General features: G+C 32.5%; 1 protein-coding gene across 2 annotated transcripts; it reads left to right on the forward strand.

Moving 5' to 3' along the window:
- The first annotated feature begins 11,944 nt into the window (after nucleotides 1-11,944).
- On the forward strand, nucleotides 11,945-18,227 carry LOC132735557 (protease-associated domain-containing protein 1-like). Of its 2 annotated transcripts, none has more exons than XM_060722511.1 (5): nucleotides 11,945-12,064; nucleotides 14,620-14,762; nucleotides 15,599-15,705; nucleotides 16,570-16,737; nucleotides 17,913-18,227. In XM_060722511.1, exons 1-5 carry the CDS (start codon nucleotides 11,995-11,997, stop codon nucleotides 18,031-18,033), a joined length of 609 nt encoding a protein of 202 aa, XP_060578494.1. In that variant the 5' UTR covers nucleotides 11,945-11,994; the 3' UTR covers nucleotides 18,034-18,227. The 2 variants fall into 2 exon arrangements, with proteins under 2 accessions (XP_060578494.1, XP_060578493.1); XM_060722510.1 differs by having other exon boundaries at nucleotides 15,596-15,705; nucleotides 17,913-18,226.
- The last annotated feature ends 463 nt before the right edge of the window (nucleotides 18,228-18,690 follow it).

Below are 18,690 nucleotides of genomic sequence, written 5' to 3' on the forward strand. Positions count from 1 at the left end.
AAAAGTGACCTCTTTTTCGGCGCGGCCCCCCAACCAAAAGATACATCAGGGGGTTGCCAGAAGGGGGATGTGCCCCCTTCTGTTTGGGGGGGTTTGAAGGGGGGCGGAGTCCCCCTCATCGCCAAGAAAATTTTGGACTTGTGAGAGGCTGTAAATGACCCCAGATTGATCATAAGGTAACGTGTAACCAACGCTGAAAAGCATTTGACTCTATCTCAATCCATTGAGAAGTTGCAGCACTTTGAAATCAATTTTGATGGAAAAAATCAACGCAAAATAGTGATTTTTGGCAATTTTGAGATGTCCCCTCGTTGCCATGGTAACAGAAAATTTAAGCCTGAGCATGTTGTTGCAAGGACAATGGTCCAGTCAACATTTGTGCCAAGTTTGATTAGTGTTGAAGCAGTTTTTATAGTATTATAGCAATTTGAACTTGTAACGGGAGACTTTTCAATGAAAACAGCCATTTTTCACAAAATGCTCATGAAGCAATGGGTTAACACATTTGAATACATTGTAGCTAAATCATTGATTTTTACAAAGCAATAGGTGCTGCTGTGTTTGAGTATTGGCCGCATAAAAACAGGTGCCCATGAAGTCATACACCTACATATTTAAAGTTACCATAACTAATTGTCAAATCACGGCGAAAGATAAAGATATTCTTAAGTATTTTTGAAACACATAAAAAAAAGATCTGTATACAGTACATGTGTTCATTTAGTAAAATAAACAAACTAAATCCCTGATTTTTTTATTTTTGTTCAAGTGCTGTTGCATTTCAGTGGACCATATTAGTGTCTGTCAGTTGCTGTTATTTTTTAAGAGGTAGTGCATGGATAAAGCAGTTGTCTCATTCCCACGGCAAACCCTGCTTCTTTTACATGCCAAGACTCCCCCACATATTTTGAAGTTTCATCTCACATAATACCTTTGATTATCTGATTTTTACACCAATTTTAACACTTTTTGAGTCATATCCCCGCAATCAGTCCATCTTTAAAGCTTTCCTGGGTAACTAACCAGTTATAACCAATTTCTCCACAAGTGACCGTCTACTAATCCTAGATGATTTCTGAATCAGCCATGAGAGACAAATGTCCATTAGGCTCAATGTCCAAGATCAATTGTCACAGATAAATTGTATCTCACTCCAGGGTAGAACCATGCCAGCAACCCAAGTGGAGTACAAATCTGATGCTTTCTCTCTATTGAGCTTAGTGGGCAAACATCATCTCACATGATTAACCATTGTAATATTATTATTACTGGTAGAGTAGGTGGATAAATCTGACACCCCTGCATTACTATAACAACTTATTAAACTTAGAATCATATTTGAAACCAGTATATTGAGATTGTACAAACTGATGACAATATATATAGACTGGTCTTATGATAACACGTTTTTTTTCCAAGTAAAACAGAACTACACATTTATTTGATGTTCAGGGTGTTCACAAGCCATAAAATCCTGAGGGTCATTATTAAGACAACCAAACTGATACCGTTTAAACGGTGGTACTTCCACCATGTATTCAAGTTGCCAAATGATGACTTACTTTCTATTTTTAACACAAGTAAAAATAATAATAGTGGAGGGTTGTAAATACCTATTTTCCGTATAATTTTACTTTGGAATAAACCAATTACAATTGATAGAATTCATGATTACAGGCAATGATTTAAGATATTTTGTAAGACAATATGGTCATTTCAATTAAACAGTAAAAATTATCGTAAACATTTACGAATGAAAATCTTTAACGGATCTGTTTAAGCGCGTAACCGTGGGGGCCTTAGTTATTATGACTAAGATTTACAGACTACAAGATCAAATCCTCATGCTTTTAACAAAATTTGACCCTCCAGTTAAAATCCTGAGGGTCAAATCAGGCCTTTTGGAAATTTGAAGGGTCAAAGAGTCATTTAAAGGGTCAAACGGACACCCTGAATTCTTATGTCTTTTTTTTTTAAAAGAAACATATCCAAAGAATATAATGTAACTACACTTTGCTAGTTTCTTTCTTGTGTAATTCTGAAATTCCTAACACACAATTGCAAAAGTTTTACCAGACAGAAAAAAATAGGAACTATTATTTTGTGCACAGTGTTCTTTATCCAGTCTTTTGTGAATGGGTCCCGCTCTTAGAATTGTGAAAATTTGCATGATAATGATATAGGCCTATTCTATATAGTTAAAATTTAGCTATGGAACAGGGGAGAAGTTTAAATTGTCTGTAACTAAATGCTGGGATTCACGATAAACACTCATTGTTTAATGCTCTGTCTTTTCAATAATTTTATTTCTCGTATGGGAGTTACCTCCCTTTGTACATATCAGGGCTCGAGCTAGTGGGCGATTCGGGCGAAATAGTCGCCGAATTCCGTCTGACTTCGCCGACATCCTACATGAAAGCGAAGATGAAGTCGCCCGATTTTATTGATCCATTATTGAAAATGACCAACAATAACAATAACTGTGAATAACAGGTTGTGTGTGTTTGCTTTGTTTACCCTCGCCGCCGGAAAAAGGGACTGTCATGCATCTCAATCAACGCGAAATGTCATTAATCCGTTTGTTTACCAACATGTCATAAAAGTCTAATTAATAGACACTCGAGGAACAATTAGACTCCGCCCACGGCGAGATTACCGATACGTGCGAGAAACCAATCGTAATTCACGTTTTAATCGAGACGACATTATTAAACCAATCATTATATCGCTAACATACAACTACCCGTAACAATTATTTATGATGGACGGATCAAACGTCAATTAAATTTTCACTATCGAATGATTGTCAGAATTATAAGAGGACCGCTCGACATATAACTGTAACGGTAATTTTAAATGAAAGTTATGATTACCTTTTTTGTCGACGAGTTAAATTTGATAAAATTGACGGCGTATTACACTGTATTTATTACAAATGAAGTTAAATTAAAGATCGTTTCTTTTGTTATCTACTTTCATTTTCTTTACAACATAAGTGAATATGAATATAATGTCTGGCGCAAGCTTTTTAATAGTAAATCAGAAGGGAATAACATGATATGATCCATGATAGGAATCAACTATGGCTTTTTTATCTTCATTTAATGCAATGGTTACATTTCATGATACTCATTCTTATTACTTGTTTCAAACTACTTTTAAATTAAAATTGAATATTCTGTTGTAACACAAATCCAATTCATTTAATAAGATATGTACAGTGAGTCAACATAATTGCGATAACATACAACAAACATCGATAAATGAATCTCCTCACTTCTCCCTAAAGTCTCCCCACTTCTCCCTAAAGCAGCTGGAGGGAGAAGTGACTTCTCCCTAAATTTTGAACCTAGCTTGAGCCCTGCATATGTCAATTGTTTTCAACATACAGCATTGCTGACATTCAGACAATAGTAATTTTAGTTTTCCAAAGAATAGAACAGAAATATATTGCATTTTTGGGAAGTTAAAAATTCTTTTGAAACATTAAACTTAAACACCACTCTTCTTCATGCATGTGCTTTTTATACACAAGCATACTGCTTGGGGACCACCAAAACCGGACAACCACCAAACCCTGACGGCCCTGAAAATGCTTAATTTAGTATTTTCTTTGTTCAATGGTTGTCTGTCACTTTTTTATCAACAATAAATGTATGTTTCTTCTAAAATTAAGTAAATAAATTTATTTCAACCTCCGTTAAAGGTAATATTTTAACGTCTATTTCAAGAATGTTGACGTTGAAATTTCATTATTGGGGGTCAAGAAAGCAATGCCTGAACTCATATACCAGCTATAATCATTTGCAGAGTAAACAATAGAATATCCAAAACTTCAGCATTTGTTGTTGAAATATTGTATATCATGTTAAAAATCAAAACACCCAAATTTTTATCTGATTTAAATCACTTCATGTACATATCTGTCTGGACACATGGTACTGTAGTGTAGACAATTTAGGTAATTTTGATACCCTCCTTGTCAAGCCTCAGATATAAGTGTCAATACAATCAGAAATAAACAAACTAGTTTGTTAGTTAGAAGAAGAACCTAGCTGAACTGTGTCAATTTTTTTTTATCTCTAGGTTAAAAATTATGAAATCTTTACAGAAAAATGTTTAAAAAGTGTCCGGTTGATGATCCCCGATCAGTATTTTTATTTTGTTGTGTGTACTGTGATGCATTAATTCTAAAACTTATGCGTATTTTGGATTTTTCTTTGAATATTTTACACTGATGCACATGCTATCTGGAGCTCTTTCAGATGGCAGGAATGTCTGTATCGGTAACATTGGGTGATTCAGTTGCAACCAGCAGGCTTAAGGTAGACATATGAACATATGTATATAATATACATTAAAGTCTACAAAATTGCTTTAATACCAGATTAATGGATGATTTTCAACTCAATATTTTTTTACACTTTAAAACAAAGGCCTAAAAAAAGGTATCTTCCCAATTGAAATTTACTTTAAAATCATGCAGATTTCAAAAAAGTTTTAACTTACACCAGGCTTTTACTTTCCCAAATTAGCAATTTAAGTGAAATTTTTTCCCAAAATCAAGAGGCTACTTAAGAGGTAAAGACCTCTTCCAAATAAAGAGAAAAAATCCTGCTGTCTCTCATTTATTGAATTTGTAAAATGTTTCCTGATTGTTTTGTTTGTTTTTTGGGTTTTACCTCACATCGACACAGTATAGGTCATATCGCGATGTTCCAGTTTTACTGGTGGAGGAAAATGTTTCCTGAAAGTCCAATGTTTCCCTAAATTAAAATACTTATTTAATAACTGCCCATTTGAAACCAATGAAATCTGAAATCATAGTTTCATAGTTTGGTAAAAGAAGCTAGCAGCTTTGAGATTTTGACAGTCTCTGCCAAGGCAAAGTATTATGATACCAAAGCATTCTAATACTGTTGAGTGACGTAACAATTCAAAAACTATCTTTCCTAGAGGAAAACAACAATTTCCTATGCAATGCATGCATACAGCAAAAAACAACAAATATTCATACAAATTCAACAAATATTCATTTAAAAAAAACAAAATTAATGAAGGACAGTTGCAGATTCTTAATTTTCACTCATGTGTTTGAGTGCTCTGAGGTGACTTCTGACTATTGCATTCCATAATGGTCAAGTGAGTGTGTGTAGTGATTTTGACAGCCTGACAACCGTAATCTGTAGACACTTCTAGCATTATGTCAGTTCCAGTTATTACAGGATTAGGCAAATGACATGTTTATTGATGCATATAAAATGAAATATTTTTTAAGAAAATCACTTGACTGGATAGATCGTTTTTACATAATTACGGATATACATGATATATCTGACATAAATATTTTATATAATTTTCTGGAGGACCTCGGCAAGTCTAAATTCAAAAATAAATGAACAACATCGTGATTGTATGCAATGCATACATAAAAATAGATGCAGTTTTAATACATGTATATGATGAAATGATTAACGTATAAAACTTGAGAAACAAACCTGAAATATTTGCAAAAAAATATTCAGACGGTATTTTTGACAGATGCAGCTTCTGCAAGTCTGGATCAGTAGATGCTTGGAGACTGCGACATGATAAAATCCATTTAACGCCGTACCATTGAAGCTGCTCACTGGAAATGCTATCCAAGTAGTGGTATGGACCACCTGCTTACGCTTCGGCTAAATAAATGAACTATACTATTTTTGGAGAATTTACTTGTGTATAACCAAATATTTTCAAGTTTGCATAAATTTTCCATTTTATCTATTTTTTTAAAGATGCATTAGAAAAATAGAATCTAGATCTACATATTTTTATGTATAATAAATTAATATTATTTACCAATTTTGTTAAAGTACAGATTGAAATGTTTGTTTGTTTATTTTGTTGTTGTTTTTTTCTGTCCTTGAATATTGCTAGAGTCGGTGCTAGGGACTTGCGAAAATTTAATTTAAAATTAAATCAAATCTGGGACATAAGATATCTTATGTCATGTGTCCCAGATCAAATTTAATCCGCTATTTTCACTTATCTTTTTTATTCCATTCTGAAAGTTGTGCCAGATATGTAGAAAATGTTATCTATGTCTCTGGTTGTACTTATTGTGAAAATTCTCACATTGCTTCCTAGATAAAGGGGTGAAAAGGGACCAGTAGCTTTAAGATACAAGTGAATATCATGCACAGTCTAAATATTTAATGTTTACACACACACAAAATAAATGAAATGTGATGTCATTTATTTATTTCTTTTTCTTTCTTTTTTCTTTGCTAAATCTTTCTTTCAATTGGTCGAGTAAGAAGTAATGTTTGGTAATTAAATTGTGAAGAAAGTAAAATGTTGGGTGCAGCATTTTGTAAGTCATGCTGGGTGTTAAGTAGAAAATAAATGACTCATGTCGGGATTGAGAAGAGAGAGAAAGTGTATGTTGGTGAGCTTTAGCGAGCCAATTTTTTTCGAAACGAACCAGATAAACCTTCTTCAATCCCGACAAAACCATGCATATGACTTATCCTGCTTTTGAATAGTTAAATCATGTTTTTAGATTATTCAAGTGCATGTAGTTTCATTGATAAAACAGCGTCTATATGTAGTTTTGTTTGGTTGCTAACCATGTGACGTCATCATAGGTTAATCATGTGACATAATGACTAGAGATAGCTAGGTCAGTTTATCCTGCAAGACTGTATCCAGATTATAATACAGACAGTAGAAGGAAAAAATAAGAACATTTTTCAGCACGTGTTCTTTGATTTCATCTATTTCAAAATATAATCGTAAATGTAAAAAGTAAAAGAATGATACACAATAAGATGGTGATCAAGCGTATGTTCTAGGAGCATATCAAATTCAATTAAGTTATCAAATTTTTACTTTTATATTGTGTTAATTTGCTATGCAAAGTTCACAATTCTTTGGAACCCAAGCAACCTCCTATTTTATAATGACATCTATAATACCAGTGTATATGTATGTAATCTATACTTCATTATTTATCATTTTAGTGATTAGCCTGTCCGTGCTCTGCCTTGTGCCCTGTCCTGATTTTTGTTTGGTTTCCACCTGGGCTCCTTGCCACTGGTTATTGTTGCTGATTGTGTGGGGGTTGCATTCATTGAACGCCGCCTTTCCTTGTTTATCTTGTTTATCATATTTCATGGGGGTCCATTCGCCCTTTCAGGCACTGAAAGTACGGACCCCTTCTAGTTAAATGCTTAAATTTTCAAGAACTTTGCCGTTTCGAGCTGGGTTGCGGGTGAGGAGATGGTATAAAGATTATAAATACCACTTCCGTTCATGAACAACTTCAAACCGAGTCAGGAACATTTTCAATTTAAACTTATTGGATAACCTTTTAGGTTTTTATTTTGATTCATAAAATTATACAATTCAAGTACATTTATGAAGAAAAATTACTGTTTAAGAAATTTAAGCACATTTTAAGAATAAGTAGACATTGAACAGAGAAAGCCTGTGACCCATTTATCGAGCTATTCGTAACAATTCGTTTTCATAATTCATATTTGGTTATTTGTATGATAAATGTTTAAAATTGACAAAAATTAAGGCACATAATATTCTTGAATACTAAATAATGCTAAATTTTTTGATAAATCCATGTTGTTGTTTTTTTTGTTATAGATATCACATTTTTACATTTATCTTTATCATCAACACCTACATCGTCGCCTTATTCTAAAAATGTCCTAACTCCATTTTTACAAAAAATGAGATAACTGCACATTTATTTTAGTATTAGTTTGTTCTATCTCCAAAACAAAACTTGTGAAGATTTACGTCATACTTTTGTAGATATAGCGTCTGTATTTTGTTCTATGTCCAATGGAAAGCTTTGCTGTTAGCCTTTTTTCGTCGTATCTCCAACACATGTAACACTTTTAGGCTAATCTTTCGTGCCAGCCAATCAAGTTGAAAAATATATGTCATGTGACCTGAAGGGGCCTGACAATATAATTGTTCTAACTCCAGTGATAACAACAACAATCGTATCTAAATCAGCCAGCTAACTAGGAAAGTAACAGTTAAAAATGGTTTCTGAAGCATGTAAGTAATATATTTTAGCTTTTATACGTTTTATAAGTGAATTTATATTTTGTATTAGTATTTGTTTCATAGTATTATCATTATTTTATATATATTTCTCAAAGTTTCACAATCACATAGTTTCGGATAACTATATTCGGATATTCGTATGAACTATTTGGAACTATTTGGAGTATCGAACATTGTTGTTGTTTAATTGTTAATGATAATATTTTGTCCATTTCAGGTCAGACTTACTTACATTATCAGATGTTGTCCTTACAGAAATGTTGTCTCTTAGAACATGTGACTGCAGTTAGCAGAACTTCCACAAAACTTTGGAATTTTATATCAACAACATCAAGTCTGTGGGGAAGTTTTGACTTGCCATCAGTTTCAGATAAATCATTGTTTCAAGTCTTAAAATATTCACAAAATAAATAGATATTTAACATTCCAATGGGATCGGAATACCACTGTCTTGTCAAAACATAGATTTTAAGTTTGCATGCGAGTTTCAGTGTTCTCCGGGTCATCAATGATTATATTTATTAGATAATAGCAGAATTCTTAAAGCACAATACGGCATGATCTAAAATGTTGCCGGCTCGGTTTGATTTAGCCTGTTCATGGAATGTCCAGTATCTACGTTGTGCGACAAAAACCAATATGGGAGATCGCAAAATTCACTGGATGTAAAATCTTGAAAACGACGATTTTGCAATCTTGAAAGATTGTTAAGAACTTGAGCAGATATTTTTTCATACGTTGATATTAAACCACAAACAATACTTGAGACTTTGAATGCATGTGGTATTGACTTTAATTGTGTGAATTAAAAAGAATTAATGGTAACATTTTAACATTGATAGAAACGATCGCAAATGTAAACTATGTATATATAACTCTATTGAATCAGAATACCACTTCCTTTTATGTTGTCCAATTTATACTGTTATAAGAACCAAATATTTAGGAAACATTTCATGGCCTACTATACAAAACTTTTCGACTATATTGTCCACTAATAACAAAAAGCTTATTCTTAAATGTGCTCACTATGTTCATAATGCATTTAAGTTGAGGCAACAGTCTCTTGAAGATGTAACTGCTTCTTAATTAGTTTCATTCTTGTGCTCTTTTTGTTATATATTGTATGATGTAATGTTTGTAACTATTTAACTTTTGGCCATATTTTTCATGATACTCTGTTAATGGCCAAAGGTAATGTTTATTTGCCGATTTGCCAATAAAATGAAATGAAATGAAATGATAATATAATTTATATCTGTATTATTTAATCACAATATTAGAGATGGTTACAATCATTTCATTTTTCATTATGGTTCAAAATATTTCAGTTTGTTTTAGCAAGTTCATTGATTAAAAATTTTGTAAAATGTTTGTTTTTCTTTTTTTTATGGCACAATTTTATATTGTTATTATCGAGAAAGGCCCACGTTGGAGATCACGTGAATGAATTTACACTTTGACATAGTAATTAATAATAATAATAATAAATACCACATTTATATAGCGCCCTTTTCATTAAAATGTTCAAAGGCGCTTTACATCAATCATATATGTCTAAAACAATATAAATGAACAGGATTATGAACATTAAAAATATTTTGCATTAACTAATTAAAAGTATAAATTATGGAATTATTTTTACATATTAATACAATATAACTTAAAGATCCTTAAAACTCACTTTACAATATTATTGTCATACATTAAAATTGTCTTCAATATATAAATGTGTAAGAAATAATGTGCTTTTTAACATAAACTCATAAATAAATATTAAAAGCTAGAGTGGTTGAATCGCTGACACTGAATGACTTTATCTTCGTAATTTACGAAGATAAAGTCATTCAGTGTCAGCGGTTCAACCACTCTGGCTGAAAATGTTCTTTAGAATGTAAAAATCTACTAATATTCTATAGTAAAATTATTACTCTTAAAAAATGCTAACTCAAAAAGTATTTACAATTTTAGCGTTACTTTGTCATATCTCCGCAAACTCATTTTTAGAGTAATTTTTTAATCTAAAAATAAACATTTTTGGTCTATCTCCAATTTTTTTTTTTAATTTTTACAATTACTGCAAATTATAAAGGTATATAACAAAGTGCTTTCATCACATGTTGACATCTATAATACCAATCCAGAAGTTCACACTGTTAGGAGTTATTAAATAAAAGTTACAACGTCTTGAACCTTTAACCCCTTTTTCCCAAAAAAGAGGAAATTGTAGATACACCATTTTTAGAATAGGGCGACGACATGCTTATGTTACACTTCATTAGGATGCGTCATCTCTAAGGATGCGTCATCTCTATAAAATTCAGGGATTTTGATTAATCACTGATGGGGATTTATGAAATCCCTGATTTCTCTCTCTCTCTCTCTCTCTCACTCTCTTTTTATTTTACATGAATTCCCAGACAAGATATTTTGCTTGGTAACAGGGTATGTATTTATGTTGTATATATAAGAGTTCCGGACATTCCTGTTGGTTCCCACGCTGACAATTTATTCAATTTATCAATGTCTTTAATTAATGCGGTGATTTATCACTTATCTCAAATATCTCATATAAATCCTTTTAGTCACGATCTTTTCCCAACTAACTGAATATTTTCAGTTTATGAATTATAATTTTTAGCTGAATCATGTGAACAAAAAACAACAGATGTCTTGTCGTGACCCGATCATTGGCATCCAAATAGTTAATCTTTTGAACCGTGGGGTCAATCGGTTGTTATACCATTACAGTAAGTACTATATTTGGCCTGTACATATAGTGATATATATCATGTCCCAGACAAGATATAATAATATTCAATCATAAAATAGTATCTTTAACATTGTACAGTTTTACCGGAGCACCAACCTATTCAAATATTACATCGCAGACTACTTTACTAATTATATGATATTCTCAGTTATTTTACACAAAGCCCCTCACCACTTCTTGTATTTATTGATAATTATTAATTTAATACATATCTAAATAACTGCCTAAGGGGCGTCCGTGGCCGAGTGGTTAAGGTCGTTGACTTCAAACCACTTGCCCCTCACCTCTGTGGGTTCGAATCCGTACAGGGACATTGGATTCTTTCATGTGAGGAAGCTATTCATTCAGCTTACGGAACATCGGTGGTTCTACTCAGGTACCCGTTCGTGCCTGAAATAATGCACGGAAGGGCACCTGAGGTCTTCCTCCACCAGTAAAGCTGGAACGTCGCGATATGACCTATACTGTGTCGATGTGACGTAAAACCCAAAACAAAATAACTGCCTGGTCATTGACATCTTTATCACGTGTCATCGCTTTTCAACGACGTGGAATCCCTATATAACGTCCAAAAAGGCAAAATTAAAAATGTTGCAGTCTCGGTTTGATTGAGCCTGGCAAGTTTTGTTTCATCTCAAATGCCAACCGAAAGCTCTTAATTTGAAATGCACCTGCTACTAATTTATGACATCACGGCTTTACATTATAGCAAAAGTTCCTCGTGCATATTATATAAATCATACAGTTCTCGTGCGTACATTGTCAAAAAATGAATAAATAAAAATAAATATTATAGTTTGTAATGTCAATATTATATACATCAAATCATATTTGAGATATCATAATTTAAAAAGGTCTGCGTAAGGCTAGCAATAGAAACAAGTTAAGTTCTCATGAAAAGAAAATAGTGGCCTATTTTAAATAGGCTACCTATTTTCTAAATACTGGGTTCTCACAGATTTTTAAACCTCCAGTATTGTTTTTTTTTTTATTATGACACGTGTTGTTATTTTTGGACTGGACATATTACAAAATGTTTTAGAAAATGTCAAGAGAAAAGCGAAAAGGGTATATGTATACCGCAACAGATACAGGAGTTAGACATACTCGGCAAATTAAAGCGTCTGAAAAACTAGGATTAGTCCAAAATGCAACTAAAATCATCGGGGAATTTTGCATTTATTGTGGGTTTAATTACCCAGTTGATGTTCGATTATGGTAAAATGTTCATAGAAGTTAAATTCTAATAATATTTGAACCACCTTTTAATCTGCTCCTCGTTTCTTTTTTTATACGTGTCCAAATGCAGTTTAAAATTTTCGGATATGTGTGTAATTTCGGATAAACACAAAATTAAAGGTGTTAAAGCGACATCTTTCATTGCTACATGTGTAATTATCATTTAAAATGAAAAGAATTATCCACAGAAAACACATTATACAATAATTTCTTTCAGGTATTGCATGTTAAAAATAAATTTTTTAACAGTTTGGTGAATGAGTTATATTGTAATTAGGAAGTACTGTAGCTATAGGAAGTAGCTAGCTGTATGGACCCTTTTAGTCAAATAAAAGTTCTAGCAGAATGGAATCATGTAATGATGTATAGCTAGCTCAGACACAACAGTATATGCTAGCCATTTGGTAGTCCAGTATATCAAACGTTACGGACTTGTTATAGTTTATGCCGATCAAGCCAGATATTTTATGTACATTGCTTTGCAAGAATATCTCAAAGTGATGTCATATTGATAATTCATAGGACTAGCCATTTGGCGGTTTTTATACACCAATCTTTAAGGCTGTGGTTGATGGTGTGGTCGGTCTGGCCTTGTCCGGACCATATTTTGGCCTAAAATATCTGGTTCTTAGCGGGGGAAAAACAACAACAACAAAATAGCAATAAACAACAAAAGCCTGTGGCACTGATTAGCAGTTTGACAATTAACTGAAGGTACGGTAATTAATATACAAACATGACGCTAAACTGAACTGGACACTGTTAATTTACCAGGCACATGTAGAGGTACTACGAAGTCTAATGTCATAATTGGCATTTGTTGACATAGACATGGCTTGGGACAGTTCACCATTTTTGTTTATTCAAAATATAACATCACACTTCTCAAAAAATTTTATTGTTTACATACAAGTATTTTAATACAAATCGTTTAAAATATTAAGATATCATGACATGTGACACAGTTCCATTGGAACCAAATCAATCAAATGAATTTACATTTTCAAAACAAAAGACTGCATACTACTGTTCTTGTATGTAATATTTCATGTATTTGTTTATTTGAGCAGTGTCACGACAAAACCAACATAGTGGGTTTGCGACCAGCATGGATCCAGACCAGCCTGCGCATCCGCGCAGTCTGATCAGGATTCATGCTGTTCGCTATCAGTTTCTCTACTTGAAATAGGGTTTGTAAGCGAACAGCATGGATCCTGATCAGACTGCGCGGATGCGCAGGCTGGTCTGGATCCATGTTGGTCGCAAAGCCATTATGTTGGTTTTGTCGTGACACGGCTCAATTATATAAATAATTATCAGATAAAAATGCAGCTAAAGAATTATAACAATATCAGTTGTTGTTTATTTTTCATCTGTCAAATATTAATTTTTCATATTTAATGTAAAACTGTACATCTGTTAAATGCAATCGGTAGTCAACTTTCACTCTTTAAACTTGCAAATTGCAATGCACAGATCTTTGTAAAAGATCATTGAATATGCCAAAATAACATGTCCAAATATAATGGAAAAATGCTCCTGAGAGCATCCTGGAATAAAAAATGTTCCCTGGGAACATGCCCCTGTACCAACCCCCTCCCCACCTCCTAGAACCACTTAATTGGCTGCACTAATCACAATATTGTGACAATGGACCTGATCTTTTATCAAGTTAATATTTACCATTCTAGAAGGCAGATGACGGAACAATTATCCCCAGAAAGTATAGCAATATACAGGAAATGGTGACACTAATCCTATGATTACTAAATGGGGAAACAGACAAAAGTCCTCCTGGACAAAATCCCTCCTGTCCAAAAATGACAAGGCGGACAAAAGCCCTCCCATGAAAATGACAGGGGTTTTGTCCACCCTGTTATTTTCAAAGGAGGGCTTTTGTCCGCCCAGTCATTTTAACGGGAGGGCTTTTGTCCCCCCTGTGACTTGCTGAGCAGAGGTGTCAAAAACTGTAATTAACAACTGGCAAATATAAATTGAATCCGCAGTCATGCATTAATTAAATGCTCCCCCTTCTGGTATATTCCGGTGGTGAGGGTAAACAAACCAAATACACATTCATTAATTCCCTTTAGAACACCTTGAAATTATAAGGTTATTAAGTCAACAGGTATCAATGCATTGCTGAGGGAACTTAAGGGGTAGTATATCTTGAATACATTAAAAAGATACTTAAAAATTAAAAATAAACAAACTCAAGAATTAAACCTTATAAAATTCTCCAACTACATGTATTTGAATTGCTTTTAATCACAATTGTTAGAGCTTTGAAATTTGGTTGAAAAAATAAAGAGCAGTAAAATGTATTGCACTTTATTGTAACCAAATATTTATGAATTAGAAGACAACTTTATTTAGCTGAATAATGTTTATTATATATACAAAGAAGATAAAATGTTGTTTTTTGAGCTGTAAACATAAATTATAATTTAACTAAAGAAACTCGATATTTGATTCATTTAATGACAGGTCAAGTTTTGTATAATTTCAGTGAGATTTATACTTTTTCTTTTCAGCCTTAGGGGAGAAAAAGGTCCTAGCCACAGTGCCAAACATGAACGTTTTGCTCAATGACGTCCTATTTATGGAAGTTTTGCAGCCATCAGAAATCCGTTACACTTTTAAAATTAGATTAGCAAAAAACTTTGGCATATCCTTTGTAAGTACATTTGCTAAATATCTAAAATTGAGATATATTTCTTTACCTTAATATTATTATTCATGTTACATAGAAAAGTTTCATATAGTTTATGTATTGGCAGTTCAATGTGTTGACTACCTCGAAATTGTATCTTGTCAGTGTGGACTGAAGTGTACTTACCTATTTAATATGTTGCTGTTGGGTGTTTAGTTAATATTAAAGTTCCATGGCTTTTTCTAAAGATTTATTTTAGAATACCGACAAATTTTCCTGTTTTTGCCATATTTCAGGCATATTCACAGTTTTTGAAATTAGTTTCAGCCAACAGCTAGTTGATAGTTTTTATCATTAATTACAATGTATGCTTGTGTGACAATCTTCTAGAATAAGCTTTCAAGTGAATTTGGAATTTTGAATTCTTAGGCTGTATGCATATTATCCAATGTAACATACTTTACATAGATTTAGTGATGTATAATATGAAGGGGTACAATGTCCTTAGTAGAATTTGAACCCAAGTGGTTTGAAATCAGCAACCATTTCCATTCAGTCATATTTGTTAAATGATTTTCAAGTAGACACTGTCATAATTTCAAAGTAAAATTTTAGGTGATAGGTCAAAAGTGGGATTAATTACTATTAGTTTTAAAATAAAAGATGAATGTATGAACTAGTGAAAGATTGAAAGTCTTGTTTGTAAGAGGTTTTAACCTGCACATACATTTTGAGTTTTTGTTATTATTTAATGTATTATACATTACATTGTATATCAATGTTATATGATTGTTGTTCAAATCCAGCCTTTAGGGTTTTGATTATTACAACATATTTTTTCATATTTCTTTTTCCAGCAGCGGAAATACCAGAGCATAGAATTAGCAATAGCAGAACCTTACCATGGGTGCACTCATTTATCAAATACACATTTAGTTAAAGGTAGAATAGTTCTCATTCAAAGAGGGTTAGTATGACAGTGTTTTTTTTTATATAAAATCTTTTTTAAAAGTTTTGGAAATATAGTCCGTAAGTCAGGGCTTTTTTTTCCTCAACATTTTGGGAATGACCCTAGCACTGCTGAAATTCGCAAAACAAAGTGCAGTGTTGGGATTTATAGAGAAACTAATAAAAAGTACTTGACACAGAGTATTATTGAATATAAGAGTATTAGGAATAGTTTCCATTAAAAAAAACACTTTGTATTCATATTTTCTTGTATAAGTAATTTCAAGTGATTTCTTTTTAACTTATACTCCTTATACACTTATGACACCATAGATTTGGATAGTATGGGCTTGATACAATATAAATCAATGCTTTGTTAGTTTGAAAGTTTAACTTCATATCTTAATCTGTCACTGTTGATGAAAAAGTCTCCATGACTGTCTGTGTTATATGTATATGTTATACATCTCTGTTATATGTCTGTGCTATACATCTGTATTATATGTTTGTGTTGTATTACTGTGTTATACATTTTTGTTATATATTGCTGTGACATGTATGTTATACATCTGTGTTATATGTCTGTTATATGTCTGTGTTACACATATGTATTATACATCTGGGTTATATGTGTCTGTTATATGTATGTGTTATATGTCTGTTATACATCTCAGTTATATGTCTGTGTAAAAACATCTGCATTGCATGTCTGTGTTATATGTTTGTTATACATCTGTGTTATATGTCTGTGATATACATCTGTGTTATACATCTGTGTTATACATCTGCATTGCATGTCTGTGTTATATCTTTGTTATACATCTGTGTTATATGTCTGTGTTAGTCACTGACATAGAGGTTATGAATTGTTTTATTTTGTTAGGGAGTGCTCTTTTGTCACTAAAGCAATAAACGCGGAGCAGGCAGGTGCTGTTGGCGTGGTGATAACAGATAATGATGTAAACAATGATCATGCGTTCATTGATATGATAGATGATAATACAGACAGAACTGTCGGCATTCCAGCTACATTTTTATTAGGGAAAGATGGGTATGTATGGGATAATGATGATATATGTTTATCAAAGAATTAAGAACCAGTAAGCCAAGTCACAAGCCACTCAGGCTATTGATTGGCAGTGTCTTCTTGTCCTATAAGATTTTTACAGGCCAAAAAAAAATGTAAACCTTGAAATGGGAAATTTAAATCAAGAATAATGTCACTTATACAACTATTTTGTTATTTTATTTAAGCAATTTGGGATAAATTAGTTGTTCTACTTGAAAATCAGTTATTTTATTTTCAGAAAATTAGGTGATTTGAGTGCTTATTTTTCACATGCCAGTTGGGCTAGTTACTAGGTACATGTACTTGAAAAATGTTATAGGCTTGACCCTAATTCTACTAGGCAATGGGATAAATTCACAGACTGTCATTGGTATTGAAGTTTTCATTGATCAGTAAAGATTTTTATATGTTACAGAAAAGTCAGTTAGTTGGGCAAAATAAAAAGAGTTCACACTGTAATAATTCTTTTTTTCTGGTCCATATTGGTTATTGACTCCAATAAATTGTTTGAAGGTTAAATACAGCTTAATAATAGAATTTAGATTTCCAAACTCATAAAAAAAGAAAAGTGTGATACCAATTTCTGTTGAAAAATATTACAGAAGTAAAGGAAGCCAGGTAAAACATTGATAAGAAGTTTTGTTTTCTTCCCCTTTATAAATGCATGACCAGGTATCAAGTGTTACTGTATCAGGTTTTGTCAATATTTAATCCTTAACCTCCTAAATTTCTTAAAATGAACTTGTCCAGCTTCTATAATCTATTTAAGGAATTGTCCATTACTAATTTTGGGGATATTAGGAAGAATGTTTGAAACAAGTCAGTCTACATTGTAGATCCTGGTTAGACTTGACAGATGTGCAAGCTGGCCTGACAAAGGATGATCACTTTTGGTTCAACAGTTTAATACTTATTTAGTTTAGTTTGATTGAGTTGGAAGCTATAAGTTTATTGAAACAGTCATTTATCTGTTCCTGGAACCAAACAGTACTAAGCAATGAGTGTAAAGCTTCTTACTCAAAATCTGGAAACAATGGCCTGTTCTGAACATTAGATTACAAGTCTGACACGTTGAACAGTTTAAGAATTTACATGTTTTATCTTGAGTCTGTTCCTACTTCATCACATGTTGTACTATTTTTGTTGTTTTCTTTCAGGAATATGATAAAGAATACATTAGACCGGCTACATCAACAATATGCTGTGATTACAATCCCAATAAACATTACCGGTGCAAATGTTTATCATGTTAATCAGCCACCATGGACTTTATGGTGATAAACATAATTGTTATAAACATTTCTAATGATGAGAAAAATCCTCAAAGTATTCAACCACCTTAGACTTTATGGTGATAAACAGAATAGTTATAAACATTTTTGATGGGAATAATTCTAAAGGTCTTATGGTGATAAACAATTTTCATGGATTTTAGGGTAAAGATTTTCCAAATTTAGGCGATAAATTATTCCAATAAACAGAACTGGTGCAAGAGTTTACAGCAATAATCAACAACTCTCTGTTGCTGAATCAAGCAGAAATGAAGATGATAGAATTCTTTGAAGTGATAAACAAATTTTGAAAATTTTTACATGTAATAAATTGTTCGCATGTAAAAGTGCCACATAAGATATATTTCATTTGATGGAAGTTAAAAATTCCTTAAAAAGACATAGATAAACATAAGTTTTAAAGCCACCTTGACCTGAAAATAATAGTATTGTTACCATTGGTCGAACAATTGTGTTTTCCCACCGTCAGTTGTTTGGTAAGAAACACTGAGGGTGAATGTATGTTGTGCATCTGAAATATTGTGACTTACATGAGTTGTTTCCCTTATTTGTCATCCTTTAGTCTGCAGGTAAAAGTACAAGCCAAAGGCCAATAAAATTTTGATTGGAATAGAGAATGTCCGGAAAGTTTAAACATCAGATT

This window comes from Ruditapes philippinarum, unplaced genomic scaffold (genome assembly GCF_026571515.1).
Source record: "Ruditapes philippinarum isolate M1 unplaced genomic scaffold, ASM2657151v2 ctg2534_1_1_1_1, whole genome shotgun sequence".
Taxonomy (NCBI): domain Eukaryota; kingdom Metazoa; phylum Mollusca; class Bivalvia; order Venerida; family Veneridae; genus Ruditapes; species Ruditapes philippinarum.